Consider the following 17248-nt stretch of genomic DNA (forward strand, 5'->3'; position numbering starts at 1 on the left):
GTTGGTGGTGGGGAAACTGCTGGAGTCAGTTATCAAAGATGTGATAACAGCACACTTGGAAAGCGGTGAAACCATCGGACAAAGTCAGCATGGATTTGTGAAAGGAAAATCATGTCTGACGAATCTCATAGAATTTTTTGAGGATGTAACTAGTAGAGTGGATAGGGGAGAACCAGTGGATGTGGTATATTTGGATTTTCAAAAGGCTTTTGACAAGGTCCCACACAGGAGATTAGTGTGCAAATTTAAAGCACATGGTATTGGGGGTGAAGTATTGATGTGGATAGAGAATTGGTTAGCAGACAGGAAGCAAAGAGTGGGAATAAACGGGACCTTTTCAGAATGGCAGGCAGTGACTAGTGGGGTACCGCAAGGCTCAGTGCTGGGACCCCAGTTGTTTACAATATATATTAATGACTTGGATGAGGGAATTAAATGCAGCATCTCCAAGTTTGTGGATGACACGAAGCTGGGTGGCAGTGTTAGCTGTGAGGAGGATGCTAAGAGGATGCAGAGTGACTTGGATAGGTTAGGTGAGTGGGCAAATTTATGGCAGATGTAATTTAATGTGGATAAGTGTGAAGTTATCCACTTTGGTGGCAAAAATAGGAAAACAGATTATTATCTGAATGGTGGCCGATTAGGAAAAGAGGAGGTGCAACGAGACCTGGGTGTCATTATACACCAGTCATTGAAAGTGGGCATGCAGGTACAGCAGGCGGTGAAAAAGGCGAATGGTATGCTGGCATTTATAGCAAGAGGATTCGAGTACAGGAGCAGGGAGGTACTACTGCAGTTGTACAAGGCCTTGGTGAGACCACACCTGGAGTATTGTGTGCAGTTTTGGTCCCCTAATCTGAGGAAAGACATCCTTACCATAGAGGGAGTACAAAGAAGGTTCACCAGATTGATTCCTGGGATGGCAGGACTTTCATATGAAGAAAGACTGGATGAACTGGGCTTGTACTCGTTGGAATTTAGAAGATTGAGGGGGGATCTGATTGAAACGTATAAAATCCTAAAGGGATTGGACAGGCTAGATGCAGGAAGATTGTTCCCGATGTTGGGGAAGTCCAGAATGAGGGGTCACAGTTTGAGGATGAAGGGGAAGCCTTTTAGGACCGAGATTAGGAAAAACTTCTTCACACACAGAGTGGTGAATCTGTGGAATTCTCTGCCACAGGAAACAGTTGAGGCCAGTTCATTGGCTATATTTAAGAGGGAGTTAGATATGGCCCTTGTGGCTACAGGGATCAGGGGGTATGGAGGGAAGGCTGGGGCAGGGTTCTGAGTTGGATGATCAGCCGTGATCATAATAAATGGCGGTGCAGGCTCGAAGGGCCGAATGGCCTACTCCTGCACCTATTTTCTATGTTTCTATGTTTCTAGAACAGAAGTGGCTGGAGTTTCTGGGAGCAATTCAGAAGGTGCAGGATAGATTTATTCAAAGAAAAAAGTATTCTAAACAGAGGATGAGGCAACCGTGGCTGACAAGGGAAGTCAAAGACAGCATGTAATATAGCAAAAATCGAGGGGCACTTTAAAAAAAACAACAGAAAAGGCAACTAAAAAGCAATAAAGAGGAAAAGGATGAAATATAAAGGTAAGCTAGCCGATAATATAAAAGATACCAAAAGTCTTCACAGATATACTATATAAAGGGTAAAATAAGATGAGAGTGGATATCAGACTGCAGGAAAATGAGGCTAGAGACGTATAAATGGGGGACAAAGAAATGGAGGATGAACTCAATAAGCATTTTGCATCAGCCTTCACTGTGGAAGACACCAGCAATATGCCAGAAATTCAAAAATAACAGGAGGCGGAAGTGTGAGTGTAGTTGCTATTACTAGGAAAAAGGTGCTTGGGAAGCTGAAAGGTCTAAAGGTAGACAAGTCACCTGGACTACATCCTAGGGTTCAAAATGAGGTAGCTGAAGAGATTGTGGAGGCATCTTTCAAGAATCACTATATTCTGGCATGGTTCCAGAGAACCAGAAAATTGTAAATGTCACTCCACTCTTTAAGAAGGGAGGGAGGCAAAGGACAGGAAATGACTTCAGTGATTGGTAAGATGTTGGAGTCCATTATTAAAGATAAGGTGTTGGGGTACTTGCAAGCACATGATAAAATAGGCCAAAGTAAGCATGGTTTCCTTAAAGGGAAATCTTGCCGGACAAATCTGTTGGAATTATTTGAGGAAATAACAAGCAGGATAGACAAAGGAGAGTCAATGGATGTTGCTAACTTAAATTTCATAAGGCTTTTGAAAATGTGCCGCAAGTGAGGCTGCAAAACAAGGTAAGAGCCCGTGGTATTACAGGGAAGATACTAGCAAAGATAGAAGATAGGCTGACTGGCAGGAGGCAAAAAGTGAGAATAAAGGGGACCTTTCTGATAGGCTGCTGGTTGCTAGTGGCATGCCACAGGGGTCGGAGTTTGGACCACTTCTTTTCATGTCGCGTGTCAATGATTTAGATGAAGGAACTGATGACTTTGTGGCCAAGTTAGCAGATGATACAAAGATACACTCAGTGGCCACTTTATAAGATACTGCCTATACATAATGAAGTGGCCACTGAGTGCATATTCGTGGTCTTTTGTTGCTGTGAAGGTTCAACATGTTTTGCATTCTTCTGCACACCACTGTTGTAACACACAGTTACTTGAGTTATTGTCGCCTTCCTGTCAGCTTGAACCAATACGGTCATTCTCCTCTGCCCTCTCTCATTAATAAGGCATTTTTGCCCACAAAACTCCCACTCACTGGATGCTTTCTGCACCACGCTACAGACTAATTGGGCATGAAAATCCCAAGAGATCAGCCACTTCTGAGACACTTAAACCACATGTCTGGCACCAATCAAATCATGTTCAAAGTCACTTAGATCACATTTCTTCCCCATTCTGATGTTTGGTCTGAACAATAACTGAACCTCTTGACCATGTGTGCATACTTTTATGCATTGAGCTGCTGCTACAAGTTTGGCTAATTAGATTTTGCATTAACGAGCAGGTATACGGGTGAATGTAAAGTGGCATTGAGTGTAGGTGGAGGGGCAGGTAGTGTTGATGAAGTGGGGGGCTCTGCAAAAGGACTTAGATTAGGAGAAAGGGCAAAGAAGCAGCAGATGGAATGCAGTGTAGGGAATTGTATGGTTATGCACTTTGGTAGAAGGAATAAAGGCGTAACTATTTTCTAAACGAACTGGGAGCATATTTCAGAAATCAGAGGTGCAAAGGGACTTGGAGTCCTCCTCCAGGAGTCTCTAAAGGTTAACTTTTAGGTTGAGTCAGGAGTAAGGAAGGCAAATACAATGTTAGCATTCATTTCAAGAAGACTAGTATATAAAAGCAAAGATGTGATGCTGAGGCTTTACGACACATTAGTCAGATTGCAATTCTAGTATTGAGAGTAGTTTTGGGTTTGTGAAAATTATCCCAGGAAGGAAAGAGATAACATATGAGAGGTGTTTAATGGCTCGGGGGCTTATACTCACTGGAGTTTAGAAGAATGCAGGGATCCCAAAATAGAGCCTCAGAATAAAGGGTGTTCTTTTAGAACAGAGATTAGGAGGGATTTCTTTAGCCAGAGAATGGTGAATCTGTGGAATTCATTGCCACAGGTGGCTGAGGAGGCCATCTCATTAAGTATATCAAGGCAGAGATTGACAGATTTTTGATTAGTCAAGGCATGAAGGGATACAGGGAGAAGGCAGAAGATTGGGGATGAGACAGAAAAAGGATCTGCCATGATGAAATGGCAGAGCAGATTTAACGGGCCAAATAGCCTATTTCTGCTCCTCTATCTTATGATCTTATCTCATTGAAACCTATTGAATATTAAAAAGTCTATAGAGTGGATGTGGAGAGCTGGCTTTCTATAGCAGGGGAGTCTAGGACCAGAGGGCACAGCCTCAAAATACAAGGACGTCACTTCAGAACAGAGAAGAGAGGGAATTTCTTTAGCTAAATGGTGGTGAATCTGTGGAATTCACTGCCACGGACGGCTATAGAGTCTAGGTCACTGGGTTTATTTAAAGCAAACTTTGATAGGTTCTTGATTAGAAAAGGCAAAGATTACAGGGAGAAGGCAGGAAATTTTTTAAATGTTTTTTAAATAAATGAACAACAGAAATCTAACTTACGAAAGAGGAGGCTTATTCAGGAACAAGTAACCTATCTGCAAAAGCTGGCGGTCTGCGTAAATTTTTAACAGATATTTTACGATTGATTTCAAAAAGTGGAGAAGTAAGAGGGAAGACTGGGTAATACTTAAAGGGACGAACAGAATAAGAGATAAAATTGCAGAGTTTGTGACAATTGGTTTTCTATACAGTAACAGAGGATAGGAGAGCTACTAATATTATACTAGAAACAGAGATATTCAGCAAAGAAACAGCTCCTTTGCCCCACCAAGTCCAAGCTGGTCATCAACACTAACCCTACATTAATTCTATTGTCTCTCTCCACATAACCCCCTGCCCCCTCCCCCTGAGATTCCACCACTCATCTACAACAGGAGCAAGGTGTAGTGGCCAATTTACCTACCAAACCTCACATTTTTGGGATGCAGAAGGTAACCAGAGCATCCAGAGGAAATTGACAAACTCCACACAGCAACACCCAAGGTCAAGATTATTGCACCCGAGTCTCTGGAGCCGAGTTAGTGGCCCTAGCAGCTGCATTGTTGTGGGGGGGGGGGGGTGGCAAACTAAGTAATTACAGGCTGTTAGTTTATCTTCAGTGCTAAGAGAATTAATTGTATCTATTCTGAGACATAGTACAAACTACATTCAGAAAGGAAGACTAATCAAGCTCAGTTTGCATGGATTTGTTAAAACAACACTGTCTGATTAAGGATTGAATTCTTTTGAGGAAGTAATGAGGAACACTTAGGAGAGAGAGTGTTTGAGTCAGCCTACATGGACTTTGGCAAGGCTTTTGACAGAGTTGCACACAGAGGGCTGGTCAAAAAAAGACAGCATATGGCAAACTGGATCCAAAATTGGCTCAGTGACAGGAAACAAGAGGCAACTGAAAAGCAAAATAACAGGAGATATTGAAAATCTGAAATTAAAACAGCAAGTACTGAAAGTGCTCAGCAAGACAAGAAGCGTTGTTGGAGAGAAACAGAAACAGAGCTCCTTCCTTATCAGTGACCTTTCATCACAATCAGGAAATAAAAATAGAAATCAAATGTTTTTAAGTTGTAGAAGAGGAGGAGAAGGGTGGAAAGAATAAAAGGAATATCTGCACTAGAGTGAAGACCAAGAGTGTGAATGAGACAAGGGATGGTGATTTCAACTGAGAAAGTGGTGAAGGTTTGTTGATCATAAGTAATACATATACACTGACTGCTCCTGCTTCCCACTTGCCATGGTTAACTTAGCTATGGACAAACAGTCCAACTGAGGATTACACTTGGTTTAATATCATTGTCAAAATTTAGTAGTTTCAAAGATCAAGTCCTCTGAATAACTACTTTTAGCACCACAGCGATTAATTATTAAATGAACCATGGGATATCCAACAGTCAATTTAGCAAGAAAGCACAATGCAGCAAAAAAAAAGCTTCAGGAAATTATTTACGTTTCAAAAATGGCAAATGCGAAGAGAATTACGAAAAACAGGATGTTGCACGTTACAACTGCAACCAGATCAATATCCCCGTCAGAATTTTCAAGCATCTCCGAACTTCCTGTAAAATGCAAAGCATGACTCTGTTAGAGCAACATCTATTCACTAAAAGCTGAATTCTGTAGAATTCTCAAAAAGATTTAAATGAGTTACCTTGGATGTTACCATTTATACATTTTGCTCCATTCAATTCATTAACATGGTGTTCCCTGTGGAAAATAATACAGATTAAATGCAGATTAGATTTAAATGATACACAAAAGACAAATTAAAGAAACATAAATTAAGATAATGAAGGGTCTTTGGTCTGAAACATTAATTCTGTTAATTTTTTCCACAGATAAAGCCTGATCTATTGAATGTTTCCTGCATTTTCTGTTTCTATTTTACATTTCCAGCATCTGCAGTTTTAGTAGTTAACTATTCAGTTCAATCATCTTTTATCAGAAACTGGAAAAGTTAGAAAGTAAATGTTTCAAGCTGCAGAGAAAGAGGAAAGCATTGCAAAGAAGAAAGGGAATGTATGTGATAAGGTAAAGACCAATAGAAAAGAAATCATGGAGGCTATTCATCTCAGCCAGCATTACCATCAGTTGTGCCATTCAGTCATTAACTCTTGGTCTATATCTTTTCAAAGTACATTTATTATCAATGTATACTACAGACAACCTTGAAATTCATCTCCCTACAGGTAGCCTCAAAACAAAGAACCCAACAGAACCCATTAAAAAACTGTCAAACATCCAATGTGTAGGAAATAAACCAAAGCTTGCCAGCAATAAAAGTAAGCAAATAACATTCAGAACTGAAGTTCACGAAAAGTGAGACCACAGCCACAAAGCCAGTCATCACTGCAGTCCACTCAGGAGCCCGTTAGTTACAAGCCACAGCTTCAGTTCAGCGCAGAGAAGAGTAAACCGCGCAGTGCAGCCGGCTAAACACAGCCTGGCCCTCATCTCCAGCCCCGACACCCTGACCTTTTCTTGCTGGCCTGGTGCTTGAATCGGTCAAACCTGCAGTTGTTCCTTGCTCTTAGAGCTGGGCATGGTCCCCACCACCTTGACTCTGCCTCGCCTTGGTTCTGCCACATTGAAACGACTCCAAGTGCATTCCAGCAATGACCAAACACTGGCTCATTCCCCGCTCGCAGGCCTGGACCCTGCTGCCTCAATTTGCCCCATACCTGCCATGTGGCAACTGCCCTGTAACTTCGAGACTTCAGTTCACACCACAAAAATGCCAGGTCATACAGGCAGTTCAACAGCTCAACTCTGAAAGTGAAGTTACAAGCTATTGATTGCAGTGATCATATCCGAGAAAAAGTGTGATCAATGCACTAATTTATTGCTTTGTTTTCTACCGGCAGCGTCGTCACTGTGCTTCACCAGCGCCATCTTAAACATTCTTTTTGTTCTCTCCATCCCTCCCACTTTTCTCCAGTTTTAAACGAAACTGATTTCTAAATTTTCCTAGTTTTGATAAAAGGTCATCACCCCAAACTGTTAACTTTTTCACTCTCCACAGATGCTGCCTAACCTCTGAATATTTCCACCCTATTTTGTTTTCACTTTAGATCTCCAGTATCAGCAATGTTTTTGTCTAATGAGTGCTATCAGGCAGTTTAATTGGGACAGTCTGATCATATAGCCACTACTTTTGAGATAAACTCAGCTGTGGCAAAACTACAGGATAATGATCAAGAGCAAAGTGCTGATTTGCTTCCTTTTTCTGCCCAATTGTACTGCACCATATACCATATATCCATTATACCATAAGATCTGCTACAGCAAGTACTATCCATTGGAATTAAGATTTTGCTGTCAGCTGCAGAGTAAAAGCAGCTAATATAACATTTCTATTTCTCAAAGTAAACACACTTGCAAGTGAGATTAACAGCTTGTTGATATTACCATGCTAGTGGTTAATTTCCATTGGGAACAGGGTTGATACAACTAAAACTGAATTGAGTAATATAGGTGCTGAATATCACTCAAAGAAAATTCCTCAGAAATCTGTTAGAAACAAGGTTGGTTCAATACCACTCTCCGAACAAAACCCAATAAGAAATTTCAACAAGTACAGAAAATATTTGGTTTTAAATTGTACAAGCAACGGTGATACTTAAATTAATTTTACCATCTTTCTGAAGTATTTATTATAACTTACCTGAATACTGCAATAATAAAAATGATGTTTACAATTCCTAGGAAAGCTCCCAGAAAAGCTGGTGCAGTGTACATGTTCAACTCAAGGTCAATCACCTTCCAAGAGACGCCCGTTTGCCCAATGCTTGTCATGGCAGTCTGCAAAGCTGAAAAATATTTTTTAAAAAACACTTCAGAACACTATATACATCCACATCTGCTCCAAGAGGAGCACAACCTTGTTGTAGAGTTTGGAGGCTTGGTGTGCATTAATGACCCAGAGAGCTACGATGGCACATCTACGTCACTCCATTATAACTGTAATACTGAGTTGTCTACTATATACTGTATCTTGTATGTCCTCTTGCACTTCTCTGAACTTAACTCCACTGATTACCCTCCTGCCCATCTAGCTGTCTATTGGTGCCTTCTGTTCATGTCAATCCAATTTTAAATAAACGCCTAACATATTAATTACAGTCCCAACAACGGATTTGAATGCATAGATAAAGGGTCTGTATGGGGAGTTGGTGGAATCTGCAGAGAATAAACTGAGGTTAGTGTAGGAATAGTTAAATGGGTGCTTGGCTGTCATCACAGAGTCAGCCAGCTTGAAGACCTGTTCCTCTGTGGTTTTACCTCTCCAAAACATGTACCCTAAATCATTCTAAGTTCACTCCCATACTCCATTCTTAACTATTTATCACCATACACCCTTTCTCCTTACTTTTAAAGTAAGGAAAATAGAATTCTTTTAAAATCCAGATCATATCATTCCTATAATTAAAACATTTTAGAGATGTTAACTTTACATCAGGGGTAGGAAAAATGGAATCTTTACTGAAAATATGTAGGCAAGGCTAGAATAAATAAGGGTAATGCAAAAGATCTTGTTTTCTTTGACATTCAAATGACCTTTAATGAACCAATTCTTCAAAAATATAGTCCTAGCATGCAGAGCTGGGATCTAAGTGGCAAAACGGATAGTAAATTGACTACAAACTATAATGTAGAGAAAATATTAAAGGTATTTATCCGGACTGGTGGAAGTAATAAGTAATTCTCTAGAAGCATAAAGTGGTTTTCCACTGAAGTTAACAATTCACACAAGTAATGACTTAGGAGATCTAATTTCAGACTTCACAGTTATAATAATACTGAGGAAGACTGCTTCAAAATCCAAGTAAAAGTAATTATCTTGAAGACATGTAAATATAAATGAATTTCTTTATATCCAACTGTTCAGTGTTGCATTTTTGTAGGAAGATTAAGGAAGCAAAATACTCTTTGGAAAATTAAATTCTAAATGAACCAGGGATAATAAGGGATCCGTTGGGATGTGTATTCCCAAGTATTAAATATAGCAACACAAGTACAAATAGAGCATTCAGATCCAGAAACTGAAAAACAGATCAGTTATGTCAAACATCTAACAGTTTGGTTAGAATATACTGAGTATTGAACAAATACTCATATTACAAACTGGATCCACAGGTAATAGAAGTAATACAAGAAATTTATTAATATCAGAACTGAGAGGTTAAAACTACCAGCAAAACCTAAACAACTACAGCTCTCTTCTTACAGAATCAAGTCAAACACAAGTCTTCAACACTTTGAATGATACACAGTGTTCCTCATGGTCAGACTAAAATAAGGAGTGCGAAATATAACTACTAACAATTCTGAAAGGAACTAAAAATGCAGAACTTGCTTCAGCATGGAACAGAGGCAGCAGATAGAGTAGGTGTATGTAAAGCAGCAGCAGATACACAGATTTACTGGTAGAACCAGAAGATATAGCCAGAAGCAAGTTCATTTGGCAAAAAATATTAGAAACTACCAGCTGGGCCAAATGTCTAATGACTGTCCTGACTATTCCATATAATTCTATTACTTGTACCTAGCTTTCTGTGATCTATCATAACAATTCTTTCCTTGGTGTTATAATTTTAGAAGAGAACCCGTCCTAGGCCCAGCATGTTAGTGCAATAACAAAGAAGGCGTGACAGTGTCTCTACTTCCCTAGGAGTTTGCAAAGATTCAAACTGACATCTAACACTTTGACAAACTTCTATATATCTGTGGTGGAGAGCATCATATTGACTGGATGCATCACAGCCTGGTATGGAAATACTAACGTCCCTGAATGAAAAATCCTACATCACGGGTAAAGCCCTGCCCATCGTGCAGCACATCTTCCAGTTCCGGTTAGGATGGTGCTACTGGCTAGACATGTGCAACAGCTTCTGGTAGTTGTAAAGATAAGAAATCAGACTAAAAACATCCCTAAATATACCTTTTCTCTGGTAAATTATATTAAATTAATGTCACAAACAGTGAAGAGACGAGCAATGGCAAGGCGAACTTGGAGGATGAGCCAAGATAGTTTGTTGCAGATTTGTTGCAGTTGGAGTCCCAATGCCCATGGGGCTGGCCTGGGAGTGAAGCTGGATTGAAGTGGGTGCCAAAAGAAGTTTCGATGCTCGTTCAACAGGCCCAGGTGCGAGGTTGGATCGCTCTGGCTGCCGAGTGGATTTGAAGAGCTTGAGAGCCGTTTTGGGCTGGGCAACGGAATCTGGACCCAGAGCGAGTTGCTGGGCAGTGTGGTCTAGGCCCCATGCCCAGATACTAGTGCAAGGTACAATTCGCAGTTAAACACTGACCCAGATCAGATGTAAGAGCCGATTTCACTCGCTCTCCATGATGTTCACTCCTCTCTCGGCACAGTGCCTTTCGCGGTTCCATTGTTGGGATAATTTAAACACCAGCCCAGACAGACTGGGTGATGGTTGGCATGACAGCTGATTTCACTCATTCTCTGCAATGGTCATCTTCATGGTGCTGAGTCTATGAAGACTGCCCGGGCTGCTGTGCTCCATGCCTGCCAATATGAAGAATTGATAAGCAGGGCTTTGGGCCTACTCAAGGCTGCTGCAGGGTTTGGAACTGAGGACTCAGTTTTGGTTCAGTTTGTTGTTCTTCACTTCAATTGTTTGCATGATTTGTGTTTTTTTTCTTTTGCACAACGAGTGTTGGTCTGTTTTTTTTTAAATTGGGTTATTTTGGGTTTTTTGTTTGTGGCTACCTGTGAGCAAGCAAATCTGAAGGTTGTACAAGTTATACATTCTTTGATAATAAATGTACGTGAATCTACACAGAGCACCCTTGCAGGAAAGTAGCACCCTAGACCAAGGACTCCCACCACCCAGGCCATTCTCTCTTCTCACCGCTGCCATCAGGAAGGAGGTACAGGAGCCTTACATCCCAAACCACCAGGTTCATGAAGTTATTACCCCTTAAACATCAGGCTCTTGAACCAATGGGGATAACTTCACTTACCCCATCACTGAGCAGTTCTCACAACCTATGAACTCACTTTGAACGACCCTTCATCTCACAGTCTCGGTATTGCTGGTTCATTAATTTATTTATTTAATTTTGTGATTGCATGCTTTTTCTTGTCGTTTGCACACTGGCCGTGTGTCCATCACGCTGGGTGCAGTCTTTTGTTGATTCTACTGTATTTCTTGGAATTACAAAACACATTGATGAAGGTAGAGCTGTGGATGTAGTGTATATGGATTTCAGGCGTTTGAGAAGGTTCCCCATGCAAGGCTCATTCAGAAAGTAAGGAGCATTGGATCCAAGGAGACCTTGCTTTGTGGATACAGAATTGGCTTGCCCAGAAGGCAAAGAGTGGTTGTAGATAGCTCGTATTCTGCATGGAGGTTGGTGACCAGTGGTGTTCTGCAGGGACCCCTCCTCTTTGTGATTTTATAAATGACCTGAATGAAGAAGTAGAAGAGTGGGTTAGTAAGTTTGCTGATAACACAAAGCTTGGAGATGTTTTTGATAGTCTGGAGGAGTGTCAGCAGTTACAGTGGGACATCAATAGGATGCAGAACTGGGCTGAGAAGTGGTAATGGAGTTCAATCCAGTTAAGTGTGAACTGGTTCATTCTGGAAGGTCAAATTTGACGGCAGAATATAATATCAATGGTAAGACTCTTGGCAGAGATCTTGGGGGTCCATGTCCATGGGACACTCAAAGCTACTGTGCAGGTTGACAGTGTTGTTAAGAAAGCATATGGTGTGTTGGCATTCATTAACCATGGGATTGAGTTCAAGAGTTACGAGGTAGTGTTACGGTTATACAAGAGCTTGGTTAAACCCCACTTGGAGTACTGTGTTCAGTTCTGGTCACTTCACTACAGGAAGGATGTGGATACTATAGAAAGAGTGCTGAGGAAATATACAAGGATGTTACCTAGATTGGAGAGCATGCCTTATGAAAATAGGTTGAGAGAACTTGGCCTTTTCTCCTTGGAGTGACAGAGGATGAGAGGTGACCTGATAGAGATGTATAAAATAATGAGAGGCATTGAGTGTGTGGATAGCCAGAGGCTTTTCCCCAGGGCTGAAAAGGCTAACACAAGGGGCATAGTTTTAAGGTGCTTGGAAGTAGGTACAGAGAGGATGTCTGGGGTAAGCTTTTCCACACAGAGAGTGGTGGGGGCATGGAATGCACTGCCAGCAATGGTGGTAGAGGGGGATACAATAGGATCTTTTAAGAGACTCCTAGAGACGTACATGGAGCTTAGAAAAATAGAGGGCTATGCGGTAGTCAGCACAACATTGTGGGCCGAAGTTCCTGTAATGTGCTGTAGACGTCTGTGTTCTATGTTTACTGTGTATGCCCACAAGAAAAAGAATCTCAGGGTTGTATATGGTGACATACAGTATCTGCACTTCCATAATAAATTGAGTACAGCATGCAATTCTGTTTGGCCCTTTACAGGAAGGATGCGGAGGCTTTGGACAGGGTAGGCAAAATTTATCAGGGTACTGCCAGGTTTAGAGGGTATGAGCTTTGCAAAAAGAAACTTTAAAACAAAATAATTAATAAATATAGAACAAAATTGATGAATAAAACACACACATCAATTAAAATGATTTAAAACATATTGAGATTTGAATAGGGTCAGTGGAGGATGGAATGGATAGAGCCAATATTCCCGCTAAGGTGTGCATGTACACACATCTTTCGCTACTAGTGTACAAATAAATTTAAACTGCGCACCAAAGGTTGTCTCCCTCTACCTCCTTGGCTGTTAAGTATATTTTAGGATCTTATATAATCACATCTGCTCTTCCAGTTTCTGATGCAGACAGTGTTGATGACATGGAGTTTGTGATGATTTCTCTGCAGATTTTAGAACTGGCTTATTGATACTGTTTTTATTGAAGAAAATATTCAGTGCACACATATTGTTGTCACTGGGCAAAAAATTGCACAGCACAAGATTTTTGCACACACTGGTCATTGCAAATTAGAGGGAACATTGGACTGAAGCACAGGTAGCAAAAGCAATGTATCACAACTATTAAATAATTACATTGTTTTAGTATTTCAACATCCCTCCAGAAACTCCATCAACACAGGTTCACCACAAGGCGGTGTGCTTAGCCCCCTGCTCTACTCACTTTACACTTATGACTGTGGCTAAGCACAACACCAATGCCATGTTCAGGTTTTGCTGACAACACCACTTCCACTGGCCAAATAAAAGGTGGTAATGAATCAACATATAGGAGGGAGACTGAAAATCTGTCTGACTAGTGCCATAACAACAAACTCTTATTCAAAGCCAGCATGACCAAGGAGCTGATTATTGAGCAACACACATAAAAGTTGCTGGTGAACGCAGCAGGCCAGGCAGCATCTCTAGGAAGAGGTACAGTAGACGTTTTGAGCCGAGACCCTTCGTCAGGACTAACTGAAAGAAGAGCTAGTAAGAGATTATCTTACCTGATTAGTGACTTCAGGAGGAGGAAACCAGAGGCTCACAAGCCAGTACTTATCAGAGCATCAGAGATGAACAGGGTCAGCAACTTTAAATTCTTTGGTGTTATCATTTCAGAGGACCTGTCCTGGGCCCAGCATGCAAATGCAATTATGAAGAAAGCATGGCAGCACCTCTACTTCCTTAGGAGTTTGCTAAGATTCCGCACAACTTCTAAAACCTTGATAAACTTCTATAGATGTGTAGTGGAGAGTATATTGATGGCTGCATCACAGCCTGGTATGGGAACACCAATGCTCTTGAACAGAAAATCCTACAGAAAGTAGCGGATACAGCCCAGTATATCACAGGTAAAGCCCTCCCCAACATTGAGCACATCTACACAAAATGTTGTTGCAGTAAAGCACCATTCATCATTAGGAACCTCATAACCTATGGACTCGCTTTCAAGGACTTTTCATCTCATGTTCTTGATATTTATTGTTTATTTAAAATTATTATTTCTTTCGTTCTGTACTTGCAGTTTGTTGTCTTTTGCATACTGGTTGAACACCCAAGTTGGTGCAGTCTTTCATTGATTCTATTATGGTTATTATTCTATCATGGATTTATTGAGTATGCCCACAAGAAAATGAGTCTCAGGGTTGTATATGATGGCATACATGTACTTTTACTTTACATAAGTTTACTTTGAACTTTGAAGCTGTTCCTGAAATGTTGAGTGTGGGTCTTCAGCTCCTGTATCTGCCCCTTGATGGTAGCAATGAGAACATCTTACGGCATTACAGGAAAGAGACTGGCATGGATAGCAGAATGGCTGACAAGCAGAGGCGGGAAGTGGGAATAAAAGGGGCCTTTTCTAGTTGACTAATCAGGGGTCAGTATTGGGACTACTTTTCACATCGTTTATCAAAGATTTAGATAATGGAATTGATACCTTTGTAGCAAAGTTTGCAGATGATACAAAGATAGGTTGAGGTTCAGGTAGTGCTGAGGAAGCAATGCGATTGCAGCAGGACATAGACAAATTGGAAGAATGGGCAAAAAAGTGACAGATGGAATACAATGTTGGGAAATGTATGATAATGCATTTTGTTAAAAGGAACAATAGTGCGGACTATTATCCAAATGGAGAGAAAGTTCAAACATCAGAGGTGCAGAGGGATTTAGGAATCCTCGTACAAGATTCCCAGAAGGTTAATTTACAGGTTGAGTCTGTGGTAAAGAAGACAAATGCAATATTGGCATTTATTTCAAGGTGAATAGAATATAAAAACAAGGAGATAATGTTGAGCCTTTATAAGACACTAGTCAGGCCGCACTTGAAGTATTGTCAACATTTTTGAGCCCCATAATTGCAGAAAGGGTGTGTTGTTATTGGAGAGATTCCAGAGGAGGTTCATGAGGATGATTCCAGGAATGAAGGGGTTAACAAGAGTTGCATTTGGCAGCTTTGGGCCTGCACTCACTAGAATTTAGAAGAACACAGAGGGGATCTCATTGAAACCTACTGAATCTTTAAAGTACTAGATAGGATGGATTTGGAGAGAATGTTCCCTATAGTGGGAGTACCCAGAACTAGAGGGCACAACCTCAAAATTGAGGGGCAACCCTTTAGAACAGAGGTAAGGAGGATTATTTTTAGCCAGAGAGTAGTAAATCAGTGAAATGCTCTGCCACAGACTGTAGAGGATGCCAAGTCCGTGGGTATATTTAAGGCGGAAGTTGATAGTTTCCTGATTGGTCAGGGCATCAAAGGATATGGCGAGAAGGCAGATGTATGGGGTTGAGTGGGATCACGAAGGAATGATGGAGCAGACTCGATGGGTTGAATGGCCTAATTCTGCTCCTACATCTTATGGCATATCCCGGGTAACGGGGGTCCTGAATGATCGATGCCACCTTTTTGAGGCGTTGCCTTTTTAAATTTTTATTCACTCTTGGTTTTATTAGGGTTAGTTGCTCTTACTTTTCTGCAAACTTTTTTTGTCAAGTTCAAAATAAATTTATGAGATCAATACCTGGATTGCGCCAGTGGTTTTATGATGAAATATTACACAAAGTAAATTTGTATCTGCTGGAGATTAGAAGAGTGAAAAGGGATTTTAGTGAAACATGTCAGATTCTGAGGAGTCTTGACAGGGTGGGTATAGAGCAGATTATCTTTTTCATCACAGTACCCAGAAATAGGTGTCACTATTTAAAAATTAAGAAGGTTATCCAATTAAAGCAAAGAGGAGGCAATTTTTTTTTCTCTCTCAAAGGGTTGCAGGTCTTTCAAATTCTCCTCCTTAAAGGATAGAGGAAGAAATGACTTTTAATATTTTAAGGCAGTGGAAGATAGAAACTTGTCAAGCAAGACAGGGTAAAAGATTACTGTGTGTAGATGGGAAGCAGAGCTGAGTTTACAATCAGACCAGCCCTGATAATAAATGGTGAAGCAGACTTGAGAGAGCGAGAGCTGTACTCCTGCTCCTAATCCATTTGCTGTATGCTCATCTGTATTCTGCCTCCAAGATCAGCTCTCAGCCAGGAGAAACCTCACCCTAAGCATCAAGAGGGCTAAGACTACCTATGCACAAAAACATCAGGAACGTGGGTCTGATAATGATCCCTGGTGCATGTAGCTGGGCATCAAGGACATTATTGACTATGCAAGGTAAAACAGCACCAATTGTGATGCCTCCCTCCCTGACACTCTAAATAATTTTTATGCATACTTCAAGGCATGCAACAACACCATCCACGAAAGCTACACCCCTCCCAGGTGAGCAATCACTGTCTGTAACAGCAGCTGATCTGAGAAGGAATCTGCTAAAGAGTCAGCCTCCGTTAGGCAGCCGATCCAGGAACAACATCCCAGCCCAAGTACTCAGGAAATGTGCACACCAGTTCACTGATTGTCTTTATGGAAACTTCCAACACCTCACTCATCTAGCCTGCTGTCCCCACATGCTTCAAAACAGCCATCATCACCCCTCTGCCAAAGAACTCTCCAGCTTCACAACTAAAACCCATCATCATGAAGTGCTTTGAATCACTGGTAATGACACATATTAAAAACTCCATTCCTTCCACACTGGAAACTCACAAACAGAACTGCTCTAGGAGAGTTGCCATTTCATCTGTAACGCACCTGGCCCTGACACACCTGGAAAACAAGGACACTAATGTCAGAAAGCTGTTTCTAGATTTCAGTTCAGCGTTTAACAGCATTGCCCCACAGACCTTGAAGAACAAATTTCTATGCCTTGGTCTAAAGACACCACTGTGCAACTGGATGTTGGACTTCCTAACCAATAGACCTCAGATAGTCAGGATGCACAACTGCTCCTCCCTCCCCATCATCCTGAACATGGGTGACCCAGTCAGTGTTGCTGACTCCATTGTATACTCTGCTCACACATGACTGCATGACCAAACACCCGAGTATCATATTGTCAAGTTTGCCAATGACACAACTGTGGTGGGGCTCATCATCAACAACGATGAGATGGCCTGCAGAGGGGAGGTGGAAGAGCTTGAGCCTGGTGCCAGGCAAATAATCTCTTCCTTGAAGTCAACAAGACAAAAGAGATGATTACCAACTTTAGAACTTGCATTATTCACACCCCTCCTTATATCAGTGGCACAGCAGTGGAAACTGTGGGCCATTTCAA

The 17248-nt window shown here is 41.2% G+C and overlaps 1 protein-coding gene across 3 annotated transcripts in view; it reads right to left on the minus strand.

Moving 5' to 3' along the window:
* The window catches only part of mfsd8 (major facilitator superfamily domain containing 8), a 60480-nt gene that overhangs the window by 13258 nt on the left and 29974 nt on the right, over positions 1–17248 (minus strand). For all 3 annotated transcript variants that reach the window (XM_072256150.1, XM_072256152.1, XM_072256151.1), the window contains 3 exons: positions 7806–7950; positions 5793–5848; positions 5592–5700 (listed from right to left, as the gene is read on the minus strand). In XM_072256150.1, the coding sequence (XP_072112251.1) occupies positions 5592–5700; positions 5793–5848; positions 7806–7950 (310 nt within the window). The remainder of the gene's footprint in view (positions 1–5591; positions 5701–5792; positions 5849–7805; positions 7951–17248) is intronic.

This window comes from Mobula birostris, chromosome 4 (genome assembly GCF_030028105.1).
Source record: "Mobula birostris isolate sMobBir1 chromosome 4, sMobBir1.hap1, whole genome shotgun sequence".
NCBI lineage: Eukaryota > Metazoa > Chordata > Chondrichthyes > Myliobatiformes > Myliobatidae > Mobula > Mobula birostris.